Below are 14,492 nucleotides of genomic sequence, written 5' to 3'. Positions count from 1 at the left end.
ATACTCAACCCATGGTGATTCTTTTTCCTATGCATCTGGTTTTACGTGAGTCCTGGAGAATCGAATCTGGGTCCTTTGGCTTTGCTGGCAAATGCCTTAACAGCTAAGCCATCTCTCCAATCTTTAAATTTATTTATTTGTTTGCAAACAGAGAGATAGAGATAGAGAGAATGGACACACCAGGGCTTCTTGCCACTACAAATGAACTCCAGATGCATGGGAATTGAACCTGGACCATTAGGCTTTGCATGCAAAGCCTTTTCCACTTATCCATCTCTCCAGCCCCTGCTATTTTCCTTACTTTTTTGTTTGTCTGTTTTGTTTCAAAGTATGGTTTCACAGGGCTGTGAGATGGCTTAGTGATTACGCAGCTTGCCTGTAAAGCCTAAAGATCCAGGTTCAATTCCCTAGAACCCATATAAACAAGATGCACATGGTAGCACATGCATCTGGAGTTTATTTCCAGTGGCTAGAGGTCCTGGTGTGCTCATTCTTTCCCTCCCTCACTCTCTGTCTTTCTAGTAAATAAAATAAGCCCACACTCAGGAGGCAGTGGTAGGAGGATCACCATGAATTCCATGCCACCCTGAGACGACATAGTGAATTCCAGGTCAGGCTGGCCTAGAGTGGGACCCTGCCTAGAAAAATAAATAAATAAACAACTAGGGTGCCACTCTATCCCAGGCTGACCAATAACTCACTCTTTACTCCCGGGCTGGCCTTAAACTCACAGCAGTCCTACCATTGCCTCCTGAGTGCTGGGATTAAAGATGTGTGCCACCATGCCTGGCTTATCCTTATCTTTAAAGCATATTTATCAGGAGTATTTTAAGTTCTTGGCCTGTATAATAGGTCAGAAACATTCTGAAACTAAAATTATAATGCTAGAGGTAAAAGAAGCCAAAGCAAGCTGGCCTTGAATCCATTAATCTTCCTCCTGCCTCATTCTTCCCAGTGCTGACATAACAGGTTTGCACTGTTCAACCCAGCTCTTTTTTTTTTTTTTCCCCAAATCATGAACAAATGTAGAAAAATAAAAATGGGGGCTAGAGATGGCTTAGCAGTTAAGATGCTTACCTGCAAAGTCAAAGGACCCAGGTTCGATTCCCTAGGACCCATGTAAGCCAGATGCACAAGGTGGTGCATGCATCTGGAGTTTGTTTGCAGCAGCTGGATGCCCTGGCACAGCCATTCTCTCTCTCTTGCTCAAATAAATAAATAAAAGTTAGGGTTGGAGAAATGGCTTAGTTGTTAAAGCACTTTCTTGGGAAACCTAAGGACCTAAGTTCAATTCCCTAGTACCCACATAAGCCAGATGCCCAATGTCTGGAGTGAGTTTGCGATGGCTAGAGGCCCTAGCATATCTATTCTCTCTACCTTTCTCTCTCTCTCAAATAAATAACTAGAATATTTTTAAATTAAAAAATTAAATTAAAAACGACCAGGCATGGTGGTGCAGGCTTTTAATCCTAGCACCCAGGAAGCAGAGGTAATTTGATCACCATGAGTTCAAGGCCACCATGAGACTACATAGGTGAATTTTAGGTCAACCTGGGCTAGAGCAAAACCTTACCTTGAAAAAACAAAACTAAAGACAAAAATTTTTATTTGTGCACATGTGTGTGTACACACACCAGGGTCTTTTGCCACTGTAGTTGAACACCAAGTGCTTATAACACTTATTGCATCCATTTTATGGGAGTAGCTTGGGAATTGAACCTGGTTTGGCAGGCAAGCACCTTTTAACTACTGAACCATCTTCCTAGCCCCAAATGTAGAATTTTATCAATTTTTGTCTACACCTGTTGAGGTAACTTACAGGTTTCATCATTTATTTTTATTTATTTATTTACCAGCAGAGTCAGTGGGAGAGAGTATGGACACACTTCTTGTCATGCAAACAAACTCCAGATGCATATATATCTGGCTTCAAGTGCCTGTAACTGCAGTCTCCTCACCCTGTGTTTTTTGTGTTTTTTTTTTTAAGTTTATCAATGAGAGAGAGAGGTAGAGGCAGATAAAAGAAAATGGGCATGCCAGTGCCTCTAGCCACTGCAAACAAACTCCATATGCATGCTGTACCTTGTACATCTGGCTTACATAGGTTCTGGGGAGTCAAACCTGGGTCCTTAGGCTTCAAAGACAAGTGCCTTAATGGCTGAGCCCTCATCCTAGTTTTTATCCTTTAATGTAGTAAATTGTATTCATGCTTTTAATTTTTTTTTTTTTTTTCGAGGTAGGGTCTCACTCTGGTCCAGGCTGACCTGGAATTAACTCCGTAGTCTCAGGATGGCCTTGAACTCATGGCAATCCTCCTATCTCTGCCTCCCGAGAGCTGGGATTAAAGGCGTGCGCCACCACGCCCGGCTAAATTTTTTTATTTTTATTAAAATTCACATACTAGTCAACATTTTAGTCATTTGTATAAGCACAGTATTATGTAACTTTGCCACTAACTTCAGAGCCTTTTCATCTTGTGTAGGACTTTTGTTTTGAACTATTTCTTTGTTAGTGCTTATAGTAGCTAAAACCTCATGAGTCATGGTTCTTTTTTTTTTTAATTTATTTAATTGCAAGGGACAGACAGACAGACAAAGAGGCCGATAGAGAGAAAGAATGGGCACGCCAGAGCCTCCAGCCACTACAGAGGAACTCCAGAAACATGCGCCCCCTTGTGCATCTGGCTAACGTGGGTCCTAGGGAATCGAGCCTCGAACTGGGGTCCTTAGGCTTCACAGGCAAGCGCTTAACTGCTACGCCATCTCTCCAGCCCGAGTCATGGTTCTTGTTTGAATACATTGCTTGATTTGTACCAAAACATTTTTACAGGTGTTTTCACTATACTACTACTACTACTACTTCTCTTCTTCCTTCTCCTCCTCCTCCTCCTTTTTCTTTTCTTCTTCTTCATTATTATTATTATTTTGAGATAGGGTCTCTAGCTCAGGCTGGAATTCACTATGTAGTCTCAGGGTAGCCTTAAACTCACAGCGATCCTCCTACCTGTGCCTCCCAAATGCTGGGATTAACGTCTGGCTCTGAATTTTTTTTTTTTTTTTTTTTTTTTTTTTTGTCTTTTCATAGCATCTCTGGAAGCTGATGGTAGAAGAGTCAGATTTACTGGGGCAGCTGAAGGTAATAACTTTGATGTTCTTTTAATTCTTGAATTGATACTGGAGAACATTGGTTACATATACCTTGACTTCCACAGTAGTATACTTACTGTTCTTACTCAAGTAAGGAAACTACATATTATATTACAAATCTATGTAAAACAAAGATCTTTTTTTTTTTTTCCTTTGAGGTAAGCCCAATAGACTGTCCTTTTTTTTTTCTTTTTTTTTTATTTTTCTTGTGAGAGAGAGCAAGAGTGAGAGAGAATTGGTGTGTGAGGGCCTCAGCCACTGCAGTCAAGTTCCAGATGCGTGTACCACCTTGTGTGCATGTGCAACCTTGCACACTTGTGTGACTTTGTGCATCTGGCTTACATGAGACCTGGCCAGTCACACATGGTTTGTTTACAGTGGCTGTAGGCCCTGGTGCACCTGTTCTCTCTCTTTCTCCCTCTCTCTCTGCCTCTTTCTCTGTCTGTCACTCTCAAACAAATAAACAAAAATAATTTATAAATTTCATGTTGTCACTGAATAAATGCTATCAGGCACAAATGATTCTTCATGCTGACTGTGCCTCTTTGAAATGACATATACCTGATCCTTCAGCATGATAATTTTAGGAAGTATATGTATAATTCCCTCAGGATAATGAGGGCCTCCTGGCCCCAGTTTTCTGAATTATAAATAGAAATTCTTTCCTCAGATCATTAAAGACTTTTACCTACTGGGACGAGGAGAACTGTTCCAGGCCTTCATTGACACAGCTCAACACATGTTAAAGACACCGCCCACTGCAGTAACAGAGCACGGTAATTACCCTTTGTCCCTGACAGTGACCATGTTGATAGAGATGCAGGGTAAATCTTGGCTATTGCTGATGCTTTTCTGCTTGCCACACATAGAAGTAGCCTACAGAGCAGTGATTCCAGAGATGAAAGAGCCTCCCAGGCAGGCTGCATACTGAGGTGTTTAGGAGCACCTTTGGACTGTAACCCTGCCTGGAGGAGTCAATGCAGGCCTTTGAGGTATTTTATTTCCAGATGATAACAGATCTGTCTTGTAGAGAATGCTGGGACTTGCTGTAACATTGGTATTCTTTGTGCTGTTTTGCTTTAATATTTATTTATTTGCAAGCACAGAGAGTTGTGGAGAGTGAGAGAACAAAGATGAGAGGGCTAGAGAGATGGCTTAGTGGTTAATGCACTTGCCTGTGAAGCCTAAGGACCCAGATTCCATTTCTCAGTACTCCTGTAAACCAGATGCACAAGAATGAGAGATTGGAATGGGCATGCCGGGGCATCTTGCCACTGCAAATGAACTTCAGATGTATGTACCACTTTGTGCATCTGGCTTATGTGGGTACTGGGAAATTGAATTTAGGCCATCAAGCTTTGCAAGCAAGCACCTTCAGCCACTGAGCCATCCCTCCAGCCCCAAGGAGAGGGTTTCTTTTGTTTGTTTGTTTCATTTTTGTATTTATATTTTCAAAGAACTTTACTCTAGCCCAGGCTGACTTGGAATTTACTATGTAGCCTGGGAATGGCCTCAAACTCACAGCAATCTTCCTACTTCTGCTTCCTGAGTGCTGGAATTAAAGGCATGTACCACCATGCCCTAACCTTGGTATGTTATTAGAACTCTAGGTTGTGAAGTTGGAAATGTTATAACTCAGTTGGTAGAATGCTTAGGAGGCCCTGGGTTTCAATCTCCTGCATTGCATAAACTGGGTGCAGTGGCACACACCTATAACGCCAGCTGTCAGTAGGTAGAAGCAGGAGGATCAGAAGTTCAAGGTCATTTTTGGCTACATGTTGAATTGGCAGCCAAGTTGGGATACATGAAACCTCATTTCAAAAAAAAAGAAATTCAAAACTCTTTAGGCTGTGAATGATACAAGTGTAATGTGGGCAAGCTTAGATAGATACGGGAAATTTATCTGTTGTTATGTGTAAGGGATATGGATATAACTGGGTCTCAGAAGAGCTAAAATAAGGAATTTGAATACTATCAAGATTCTTTCTCTTTCTTACTATATCTTTAACTGTCTCTTACATATTCTTTCATGATCTTCTAATACCATAAGGAGCATGCCAGAACTGCTGTCTGGGTCAGGGTTTCATATGTATCAGAGCAGCTCCCTCACTGCACTTATTGAAAGTCAGCCCTTACAAGGGTTTATTTTAAACACTAAGGGAGAGGAAAGGGCAGGAGGAGAGAGGAGAAAAAAGTAGACCTGGCCTCTGGTAGCAAGTTAGAGTATCCCAGTGATTGTGTTTTTTTTAATTGGCTCAGTCCATGCCATATGACTGTCACTGTAGCCATCAAAGAGGTCAGACACCAGTGTATGCCTAGTTCAGCAAGGTGACTACTACCCTTTACCTAGTTAATGCTATCCCCATTCAAACTACATGAAGAGAGTACAATAAGGGTCAGAGCCTCCCGCCCCTCCTTCCCCCAAAAAATAGGAGAGCCGGTCATGGTGTTTACACACCTTTAATCCCAGCACTAAGGAGGCAGAGGTAGGATGATTGATCGCTGAAAGTTTGAGGCCACCCTGAGACTACATAGTAAATTCCAGATTGGCCTGAGCTAGAGTGAGTTTTACCTTGAAAAATAAAAAAATAAAAATAAAAATAAAGGAGAGAAAAAATAAAGTGTTGCTTACCTAGTTTAGTAAAACAATAGCTGTCCACTTACTTAAGTGGTACTTGGGGGGGGGGGGCATGGTCTAGATACTAAAAAACCCAATTCAGACTCACTTAAGCAAGAAAATCCAAAAGAAAGATAGCATATATTGATTTTCTTTACTGAAAAGCTCAGAGGTTATTATCTAATGAGTCACAAATGCCTTTAGTCATTGATCTCATTCTATGTTTCATCTTTATTTTCTAAAAAGTTCTCAGAGGGCTAGCGTGATGGATGAGCAGTTAAAGTACTTGCCTGTAAAATCTAAGGACCCATATTTAATCTCTCTCCAGATCCCACATAAACCAGACATACAAAGGTGAGGCAAGTGTAAGATCACCACACATGCCCACTAAGTAGCACAAGCATCAAATTTGATTACAGTGGCTGAGGCCCTGGTGCACCAATTCTTTCTCCCTCTCTCTGTCACTCGCTCTCAAAAAAAAAAAAGTTCTCAGGTAAGATAGTTTTAAATGGTAACAAAACAGTCTCTAGCCAAATTTGTTTATTAAAACTTTTTTCATCTCAAAAGAGCTACACTCAGGGACTGGATAGATGGCTCAGTGATTAAAGCACTTGATGCAAAGCCTAACAACCCAGGTTTGATTCCTCAGTACCCACATAAAGCCAGATGGACAAAGTGATGCATGCATCTATTGTTTGTTTACAGTGGATACTCTAGCGCTCTCATTCTCTTTGCTCTGTCTGTCTCTAATTGCAAATAAGTAAATAATTTTTTTTTTTTAAAAAGAGCTATACTCTTTTTATTAGCATTTCACATGGGTACTCGGGTCGTTAGGCTTTGGAGGCAAATGCCTTAACCACTGATCTATCTCTCCAGCCTAAGAACTACACTAATTGGCCTGGTTCAGGTCACATTCAAACTCCTAAACAATAGTTAATGAGGGAGAATGTCATACACTGAGCATGTCACCACCAGGGGAACTATACTGGGCAAGAACAATTCTCTCAGAGGGCTGTTGGCAGAAGGAGAAATGAATGCTAGTCAGGCAAAAGACAGAGATGCCCACTGTGCCCTGCTATATTGGCTTTTGTTGTTGCATATGTTCTTTTTCTTTTTTGTTTTGCTTTTTAGAGAGAGAGAATTGGCATGCCAGGGTCTCAGACACTGTAATAAACTCCAGATGTTTGCACCACCGAGTTGGCGGGCATGTGTGACCTTATACTTGCCTCATCTTTGTGCATCTGGCTTACAGAATCAGGAGAGAGATTGAACATAGGTCCTTAGGCTTCTCAGGCAAGAGCCTTAACTGCTAAGCCATCTCTCTAGCCCTATTTTTTCTTTAAAAAAAAATTTATTTGAGGCCAGACATGGTGGCACACACCTTTAAGCCCAGCACTCAGGAGGCAGAGGTAGGAGGATCACTGAGTTCAAGGCCACCCTGAGACTACATAGTGAATTCCAGGTCAGCCTGGGCTAGAGGAGACCCTACCTTGAACCCCCGCCCCCCCCCAAAAAAAGTATTTGAGAGAAATAATGGGCACACTAGGTCCTCTATCCACTACAGATGAATTCCAAATGCATGTGCCATTTTGTGCATCTGGCTTTACATGAGTAATGGGGAATCGAATCCAGATTATTAGGCTTTACAGGCAAGTACCTTAACTGCTGAGCCATCTCCCCAGCCCCCATGTGTTCTCTCTTGCAGATGTGAATGTGGCCTTTCAGCAGTCAGCACACAAGGTATTGCTGGATGATGACAACCTTCTCCCTCTGTTACATTTGACAATTGAGTATCATGGAAAAGAACACAAAGGTTTGCTATTCTTTCCGGCCTCCCTTCTGCTCCTTCAGGTCATCATCCATTTTCCCACCTTCATGCCCATTCTTCCTCCAGTGAAACAATATAATCTTTGACCTTAGGAATCATGTAATCTATGGCCACACCACCCTAAAAGTGCCTCATTTTATCTCAGAAGCTAAGCAGGATCAGTTCAGCAGGGTCGGGCTTGGTACTTAGTACTTGGACAAGAGAAATCGTTTAGACTAGTACTGTCATTTTGTATAGGCACAAAGAGAAGTCTAGAAATCCAGAAAGGGTGAAATACCCAGGTCATAGTTTTTTCATTTTTGATGTTGTTTTCCTACTTTTCATGCTTCTGGAATGGTCCCTGTTTATTTTCAGCCTCTAGACTTTAAGGCAAAAAGCATCTCTAAAAGATCTCCCAAGAAAGCCCCTCACACAAGTTTCATTCCCTTCCACTTTTGTGTCTCTTGAAACTCTGTCAGAGCAACTCCACTGAATTCCATTTGACGAATGTTACTCACTTTGATGACTCTGGATCTGGTTAACCAAGATTTTATTTTCTCATTTCTTTCTTTATCATAGCAGATGCTACTCAGTCAAGAGAAGGCCCTTCTCGGGAAACTTCCCCCCGGGAATCTCCTGCTTCGGGCTGGGCTGCCCTAGGTCTATCCTACAAAGTACAGTGGCCTCTACATATTCTCTTCACCCCAGCTGTCTTGGAAAAGTGAGTATTTCTGAGTTTCTCACAGGTTAGGGAGGACATTAGCAAGAAAAGCATTGGTGGGTGCAAGACAGTCATTCAAATAGCTCTATTTTTTTTTTCAGGTTTTTTTGTTGTTTATTTTTATTTTACTTATTTGAGAGAGACAGACAGAGAGAAGGAGGCAGAGAGAGAGAATGGGCACGCCAGGACCTCCAGCTGCTGCAAACGAACTCCAGATGCGTGCGTCCCCTGTGCATCTGGCTTACGTGGGTCCTGGGGAGTCGAGCCTCGAAGCGGGGTCCTTAGGCTTCACAGGCAAGAGCTTAACCGCTAAGCCATCTCTCCAGCCCCAAATAGCTCTATTTTTTAATATTTGTTACTATATTTATTTGAGAGAGAGAATGGCGCCCCAGGGTCTCTTGCTGCTACAGATGAACTCCAGACATATGCACCACTTTGTGTCTAGTTTTATGTGGCTACTACTGTATTGAACCTGGCCTGTGAGGCTTTGCAGGCAAGTACCTTTAACCACTAAGCCATCTCTCCAGCTCCCATCCAAATAGTTTATTCATTTATTTGTTTTAGTTTTTCAAACTAGGGTCTCATTCTAGCCCAGGCCGAACTGGAATTCACAAGTTGTCTCAGGGTGGCCTCGAACTCACAGTAGTCCTCCTACCTCTGCCTCCTGAGTGCTAGGATTAAAGGCCTGTGCCACCATGCCCAGCTAAATAGTTTTGTAAAAAACAAATTTATTTTTATTTATTTTGGTTTTTATCGAGGTAGGGTCTCACTTGAGCCAAGGCTGACCTGGCACTCACTCTATAATCCCAGGCTGGCCTTGAACTCCTATAGCAGTCTCCGCTTCCTGAGTGCTGGGATTAAAGGCATGTGCCACCACACCCGGCATTTTTTTTTTCAAGGCATTGTCTCACTATAGCTCAGGCTGACCTGGAATTCACTATATTCAGGGTGGCCTCAAACTCTCATCAATCCTCCTACTTCTGCCTCCCAAGTGCTGGGATTTGAGGCATACACCTCCATGCCTGGCATATTTTTAGTTACTTATTTGCAAGAAAAGAGAGATAGAAGGAATATGAGAGGAAATGGGTGTACCAAGGCATCTTGTCACGTAAACAAGCTTCAAGTGTATGTGCTACTTTGTGCACCTATCTGGCTTTACATGGTTACTGGGGAATTGAACACTGGGCTGTTATGCTTTGTTAGCAAGTGGCTTAACCCACAGAACCATCTCTCCAGCCCCAAATAGTTTTTTTTTTAATTTAATTTAATTTTTAAAAATTTTTATTAGCATTTTTCATGATTATAAAAAAAATCCCATGCTAATTCCCTCCCTCCCCCCCCCACTTTCTCCTTTGAAATTCCATTCTCCATCATATTACCTCCCCATAACAATCATTGTACTTACATATATACAATATCAACCTATTAAGTACCCTCCTCCCTTCCTTTCTCTTCCCTTTATGTCTCCTTTTTAACTTACTGACCTCTGCTACTAAGTATTTTCATTCTCACGCAGAAGCCCAATCATCTGTAGCTAGGATCCACATATGAGAGAGAACATGTGGCGTTTGGCTTTCTGGGCCTGGGTTACCTCACTTAGTATAATCCTTTCCAGGTCCATCCATTTTTCTGCAAATTTCATAACTTCGATTTTCTTTACCGCTGAGTAGAACTCCATTGTATAAATGTGCCACATCTTCATTATCCACTTATCAGTTGAGGGACATCTAGGCTGGTTCTATTTCCCGGCTATTATAAATTGAGCAGTAATAAACATGGTTGAGCACGTACTTCTAAGGAAATGAGATGAGTCCTTTGGATATATGCCTAGGAATGCTATAGCTGGGTCATATGAAGATCAATCTTTAGCTGTTTTAGGAACCTCCACACTGATTTCCACAATGGCTGGACCAGATTGCATTCCCACCAGCAGTGTAGAAGGGTTCCTCTTTTTCCACATCCCTGCCAACATTTATGATCATTTGTTTTCATGATGGTGGCCAATCTGACAGGGGTGAGATGGAATCTCAATGTAGTTTTAATCTGCATTTCCCTGATGACCAGTGACGTAGAACATTTTTTTAGATGCTTATATGCCATTCGTACTTCTTCCTTTGAGAATGCTCTATTTAGCTCCATAGCCCATTTTTTGATTGGCTTGTTTGATTCCTTATTATTTAACTTTTTGAATTCTTTGTATATCCTAGATATTAATCCTCTATCAGATATATAGCTGGCAAAGATTTTTTCCCATTCTGCAGGTTGCCTCTTTGCTTTTTTCACTGTGTCCTTTGCGGTGCAAAATCTTTGTAATTTCATGAGGTCCCAGTGATTAATCTGTGGTTTTACTGCCTGAGCAATTGGGGTTGTATTCAGAAAGTCTTTGCCAAGAACAATATGTTGGAGGGTTTCCCCTACTGTTTCTTCTAGCAGTTTCAGAGTTTCAAGTCTGATGTTAAGGTCTTTAATCCATTTGGATTTAATTCTTGTGCATGGTGAGAGAGAAGAATCTATTTTCATCCTTCTGCAGATATATATCCAGTTTTCCCAACACCATTTGCTGAAGAGGCTGTCTTTTCTCCAATGAGTATTTTTGGCATTTTTATCGAATATCAGGTGGCTATAGCTACTTGGGCTTACATCTGGGTCCTCTATTCTGTTCCACTGATCTACATGTCTGTTTTTGTGCCAGTACCATGCTGTTTTTGTTACTATAGCTCTGTAGTATAGGTTAAAATCAGATATGGTGATACCACCAGCCTTATTTTTGTTGCTCAGTATTATTTTAGATATTCGAGGTTTTTTGTGATTCCAAATGAATTTTTGAATTGTTTTTTTCTATTTTCCATGAAGAATGCTTTTGGAATTTCCAAATAGTTTTTATTTATTTATTTTTTATTTTAACTTTTTGGTTTTTTTTGAGGTAAGGTCTCACTCTAGCCCAGGTAGACCTGAAATTCACTATGTAGTCTCAAACTGGCCTCAGACTCACAGCTATCCTACCTCTGCCTCCCAAGTGCTGGGATTAAAAGCAAGCAACACCATGCCCAGCCCACACAGTCAAATCACAGGTGGTACACTCATGCTCTCAGGGGTTAGACAGGTCATGTTAATAAGAAAGGCTACATGCTGTGCGTGTTGACCTTTAATCCAGCACTTGGGAGGCAGAGGTAGGAGGGTTGCAGTGAGTTTGAGGCCAGCCAGAGACTACATAGTGAATTCCAAGTCAGCCTGGGCTAGAGCAAGACACCACCTCAGAAAACAAAAATAAAATAAAATAATAACAGAGGCTACAGGCATAAGACAATAGGGAGTGATAGACATTGAGGTGAATGGGAAACTAGCCACTTTTTTTTTCTAAGATAGAGCAAGACAGAGAGAGAAAATTGGTATGCCAGGGCCTCCAGTCACTGAATTTGAACTCCAGATGCATGCGCCTCCTTGTACGCATACACAACCTTGCATGCTTGTGTCACTTTGTGTCTGGCTTATATGGGAACTGGAGAGTCAAACATGGGTCCTTAAGCTTTACAGGCAAACGCCTTAACCACTAAGCCATCTCTCCAGCTCACCACTTCCTTTTTAAATTGTCCAAGAACAAATAATTTTTAGGCTGTCAACTTGTGACCTCTGGAAAGTGAAGTCTCAGGTACTACATTGAGAATATGGCATCACACTTGACCAGTTTCTTCCCTAACTTTTGTGACTTTTGTTGCTGTTGATTTCCTTGGGAAAGTCCCTCAGCCGGAATGTTTGCTATGGATTTTAGGTACTGAGGAGATGTCCCTCTACCTCTATGAAGAGGCAACCAAGGTAGGGGATGGGATGAAGGAAGTGGTCCATGATGGTATGATAGCAGCTGTGGTCCTTACCTGACCTCCCCAACCAGTGGGGAGGCACAGATGTAGAGAAAGGAGACAGGAGAAGCATACTACTACAGTCTTGAGGGGAGAAGAAAAGGGAACCAAACGGCCACTCCTTCCAACCCACCTCCCTCGGTTATTCTCATTCTTCAGTATCGTCTACTGCTTTAGGATATAGAAGGGAGTTGACTGACTAGACATAAGCTGGAAAAGATGAAGCTGGTTCAGGGAACAAAGCCAAGCTAAAGGGAGTTGTGCAGACCTTGTTTAGAGAACTTCCAAAACCCCATGCACATGCCCAACAGTCCACTTACCTCCTGTTTGATTGGCTTCTTAACCTATAGGGAAATAAGTATTTTTAAATTTATCATGCAATTTCTTTCTGTTTGGTTTTATTTGACACAGAGAATCACAGTATAGCTGTGGCTGGCCTGGAACTCAATATGTAGACCCAGTTGGCCAGTGCCAGGATTACAGATGTGTGCCACCATGCCTAGCTATTATGAAATTTTTAACTATAAACAAAAGTATCAACTAAGTCAGGCATGGTGGCACATACCTTTAATCCCAGCACTCAGGCAGCAGAGGTAGGAGGATCACTGTGAGTTTGAGGCCGTCCTGAGACCACATAGTGAATTTGAGGTTAGCCTGGGCTAGAGCAAGCCGCTACCTGAAATTAAAAATACAAAAAAGTATCAACTGTAACAAACTCCCATGTCCTCATTATCCAGCTATAGTAACCACCAGCATTATACTGCTTAATTTATCTGTCCCTATCCATGCTATTAATGTAATTCAAAAAGGTTTGTTTGGGGGGCTGTAGAGGTTGCTCAGTGGTTAAGGCCTACAGAGCCTAATGACCAGGGTTGGATACCCCAGAACCTACATAGAGTCAGATGCACAAGGTGGTTTGTTGGTTTGCAGTAGCTAGAGGCTTTGGTGTGCCCATTTTCTTCTCTCTTTCCTCTCTCAAATAAATAAATATTTTTTAAAGGCTTGTTTTCAACATAACTATACTATCATTATTATACCCAGTAAAACTAACAGTAATTAATCCCTCATAATATAATTCTGTCTACAGTGAAGTTTTCCTAATTTTCTAAAAAGCGTTTTTATGTTTGTTCAAATCATTATCCAGAGAAGCTGTACTTAAATGTTTCTTCCATTAGAAGTAAATCTTTTTTGTTTGTTTGTTTTTGTTTTTTGAGGTAGGGTTTCATTCTAGCCCAGGCTGACCTGGAATTCACTATGTATTCTCAGGGTGGCCTCAAACTCATGGCAATCCTCCTACCTCTGCCTCCCAAGTGCTGGTATGAAAGGCATGTGCCACCACGCCCAGCTTAGAAGTAAATCATTTTTTGATATTTATTTATTTATTTGCAAGCAAAGATAGAGAGACAGAGCACACCAAGGCCTCTGTAAACTAACTTCATCTCTACAGCCCTAAAGTAAATCATTTTTTTAAATTATTTATTTATTTGAGAGTAACAGACACAGAGAGAAAGACAGATAGAGGGAGAGAGAGAGAATGGGCGCGCCAGGGCTTCCATCCTCTGCAAATGAACTCCAGACACATGTGCCCCCATGTGCATCTGGCTAACGTGGGACCTGGGGAGCCGAGCCTCGAACCGGGGACCTTAGGCTTCACAGGCAAGCGCTTAACCGCTAAGTCATCTCTCCAGCCCTAAAGTAAATCATTTTTAAAACTGAGTAGGGGCTGGAAAGATGGCTTTACTGGTTAAGGCACTTGCCTGCCAAGCCTAATGACCCAGGTTTGATTCCCTGGTATCCATGTAAAGCCAGATGTGCAGTGGCACATGCATCTGGAGTTCATATGCAATGGCTGGAGGTCCCGGTGTACCCATTCTTCCCCTCCCCCCACCCCCTCTTTCTTTCTCTCTCTGTTTGCATCTCTGTGTGCAAATAAATAAAATTATTTTTAAAGAAATTAAGTGAAAGCTGGGAAGATGGCTCGGTGGTTAAAGGCACTTGTTTGCAAGGCCTGACAGCCTAAGTTTTAACTCCCTAGTACTACCGGGTGTGATGGCGCATATCTGTAATCCCAGCACTGAAAAGGCTGAGGTAAGAGGATCACCATGAGTTCGAGGCCAGCCTCGTCTACAGAATGAGTTCCAGGTCAGCCTATGCTAGAATGAGACCCTGCTTAAAAAACAAAATTAAAAAAAAATAAATCCTCAGTATCCACGTATAGTATCCATGTAAAGCCAAACGCAGAAATTGGAACATGAGTCTAAAGTTTGTTTGCAGTGGCAACAGGTCCTGGTACACATACCGCCCCCCCCCCCAAAAAAAAACAACGGAGTGAATTTGAATTTGG

General features: G+C 41.8%; 1 protein-coding gene across 4 annotated transcripts in view; it reads left to right on the top strand.

The window, feature by feature from the left end:
- The window catches only part of Tubgcp4 (tubulin gamma complex associated protein 4), a 59,038-nt gene that overhangs the window by 35,172 nt on the left and 9,374 nt on the right, over positions 1-14,492 (top strand). For 3 of the 4 annotated variants that reach the window (XM_004660881.3, XM_045155919.1, XM_045155920.1), the window contains exons 10-13: positions 3,085-3,135; positions 3,817-3,922; positions 7,469-7,576; positions 8,150-8,291. In XM_004660881.3, the coding sequence (XP_004660938.1) occupies positions 3,085-3,135; positions 3,817-3,922; positions 7,469-7,576; positions 8,150-8,291 (407 nt within the window). The remainder of the gene's footprint in view (positions 1-3,084; positions 3,136-3,816; positions 3,923-7,468; positions 7,577-8,149; positions 8,292-14,492) is intronic. The other variant, XM_045155918.1, reaches the window with a different exon arrangement.

The sequence above is a fragment of the Jaculus jaculus genome, chromosome 8, assembly GCF_020740685.1.
Source record: "Jaculus jaculus isolate mJacJac1 chromosome 8, mJacJac1.mat.Y.cur, whole genome shotgun sequence".
In the NCBI taxonomy this organism is placed as follows: Eukaryota; Metazoa; Chordata; class Mammalia; order Rodentia; family Dipodidae; genus Jaculus; species Jaculus jaculus.
Note: the sequence above shows the minus strand (reverse complement) of the source record. Positions and strands in the feature narration are given on the sequence as shown.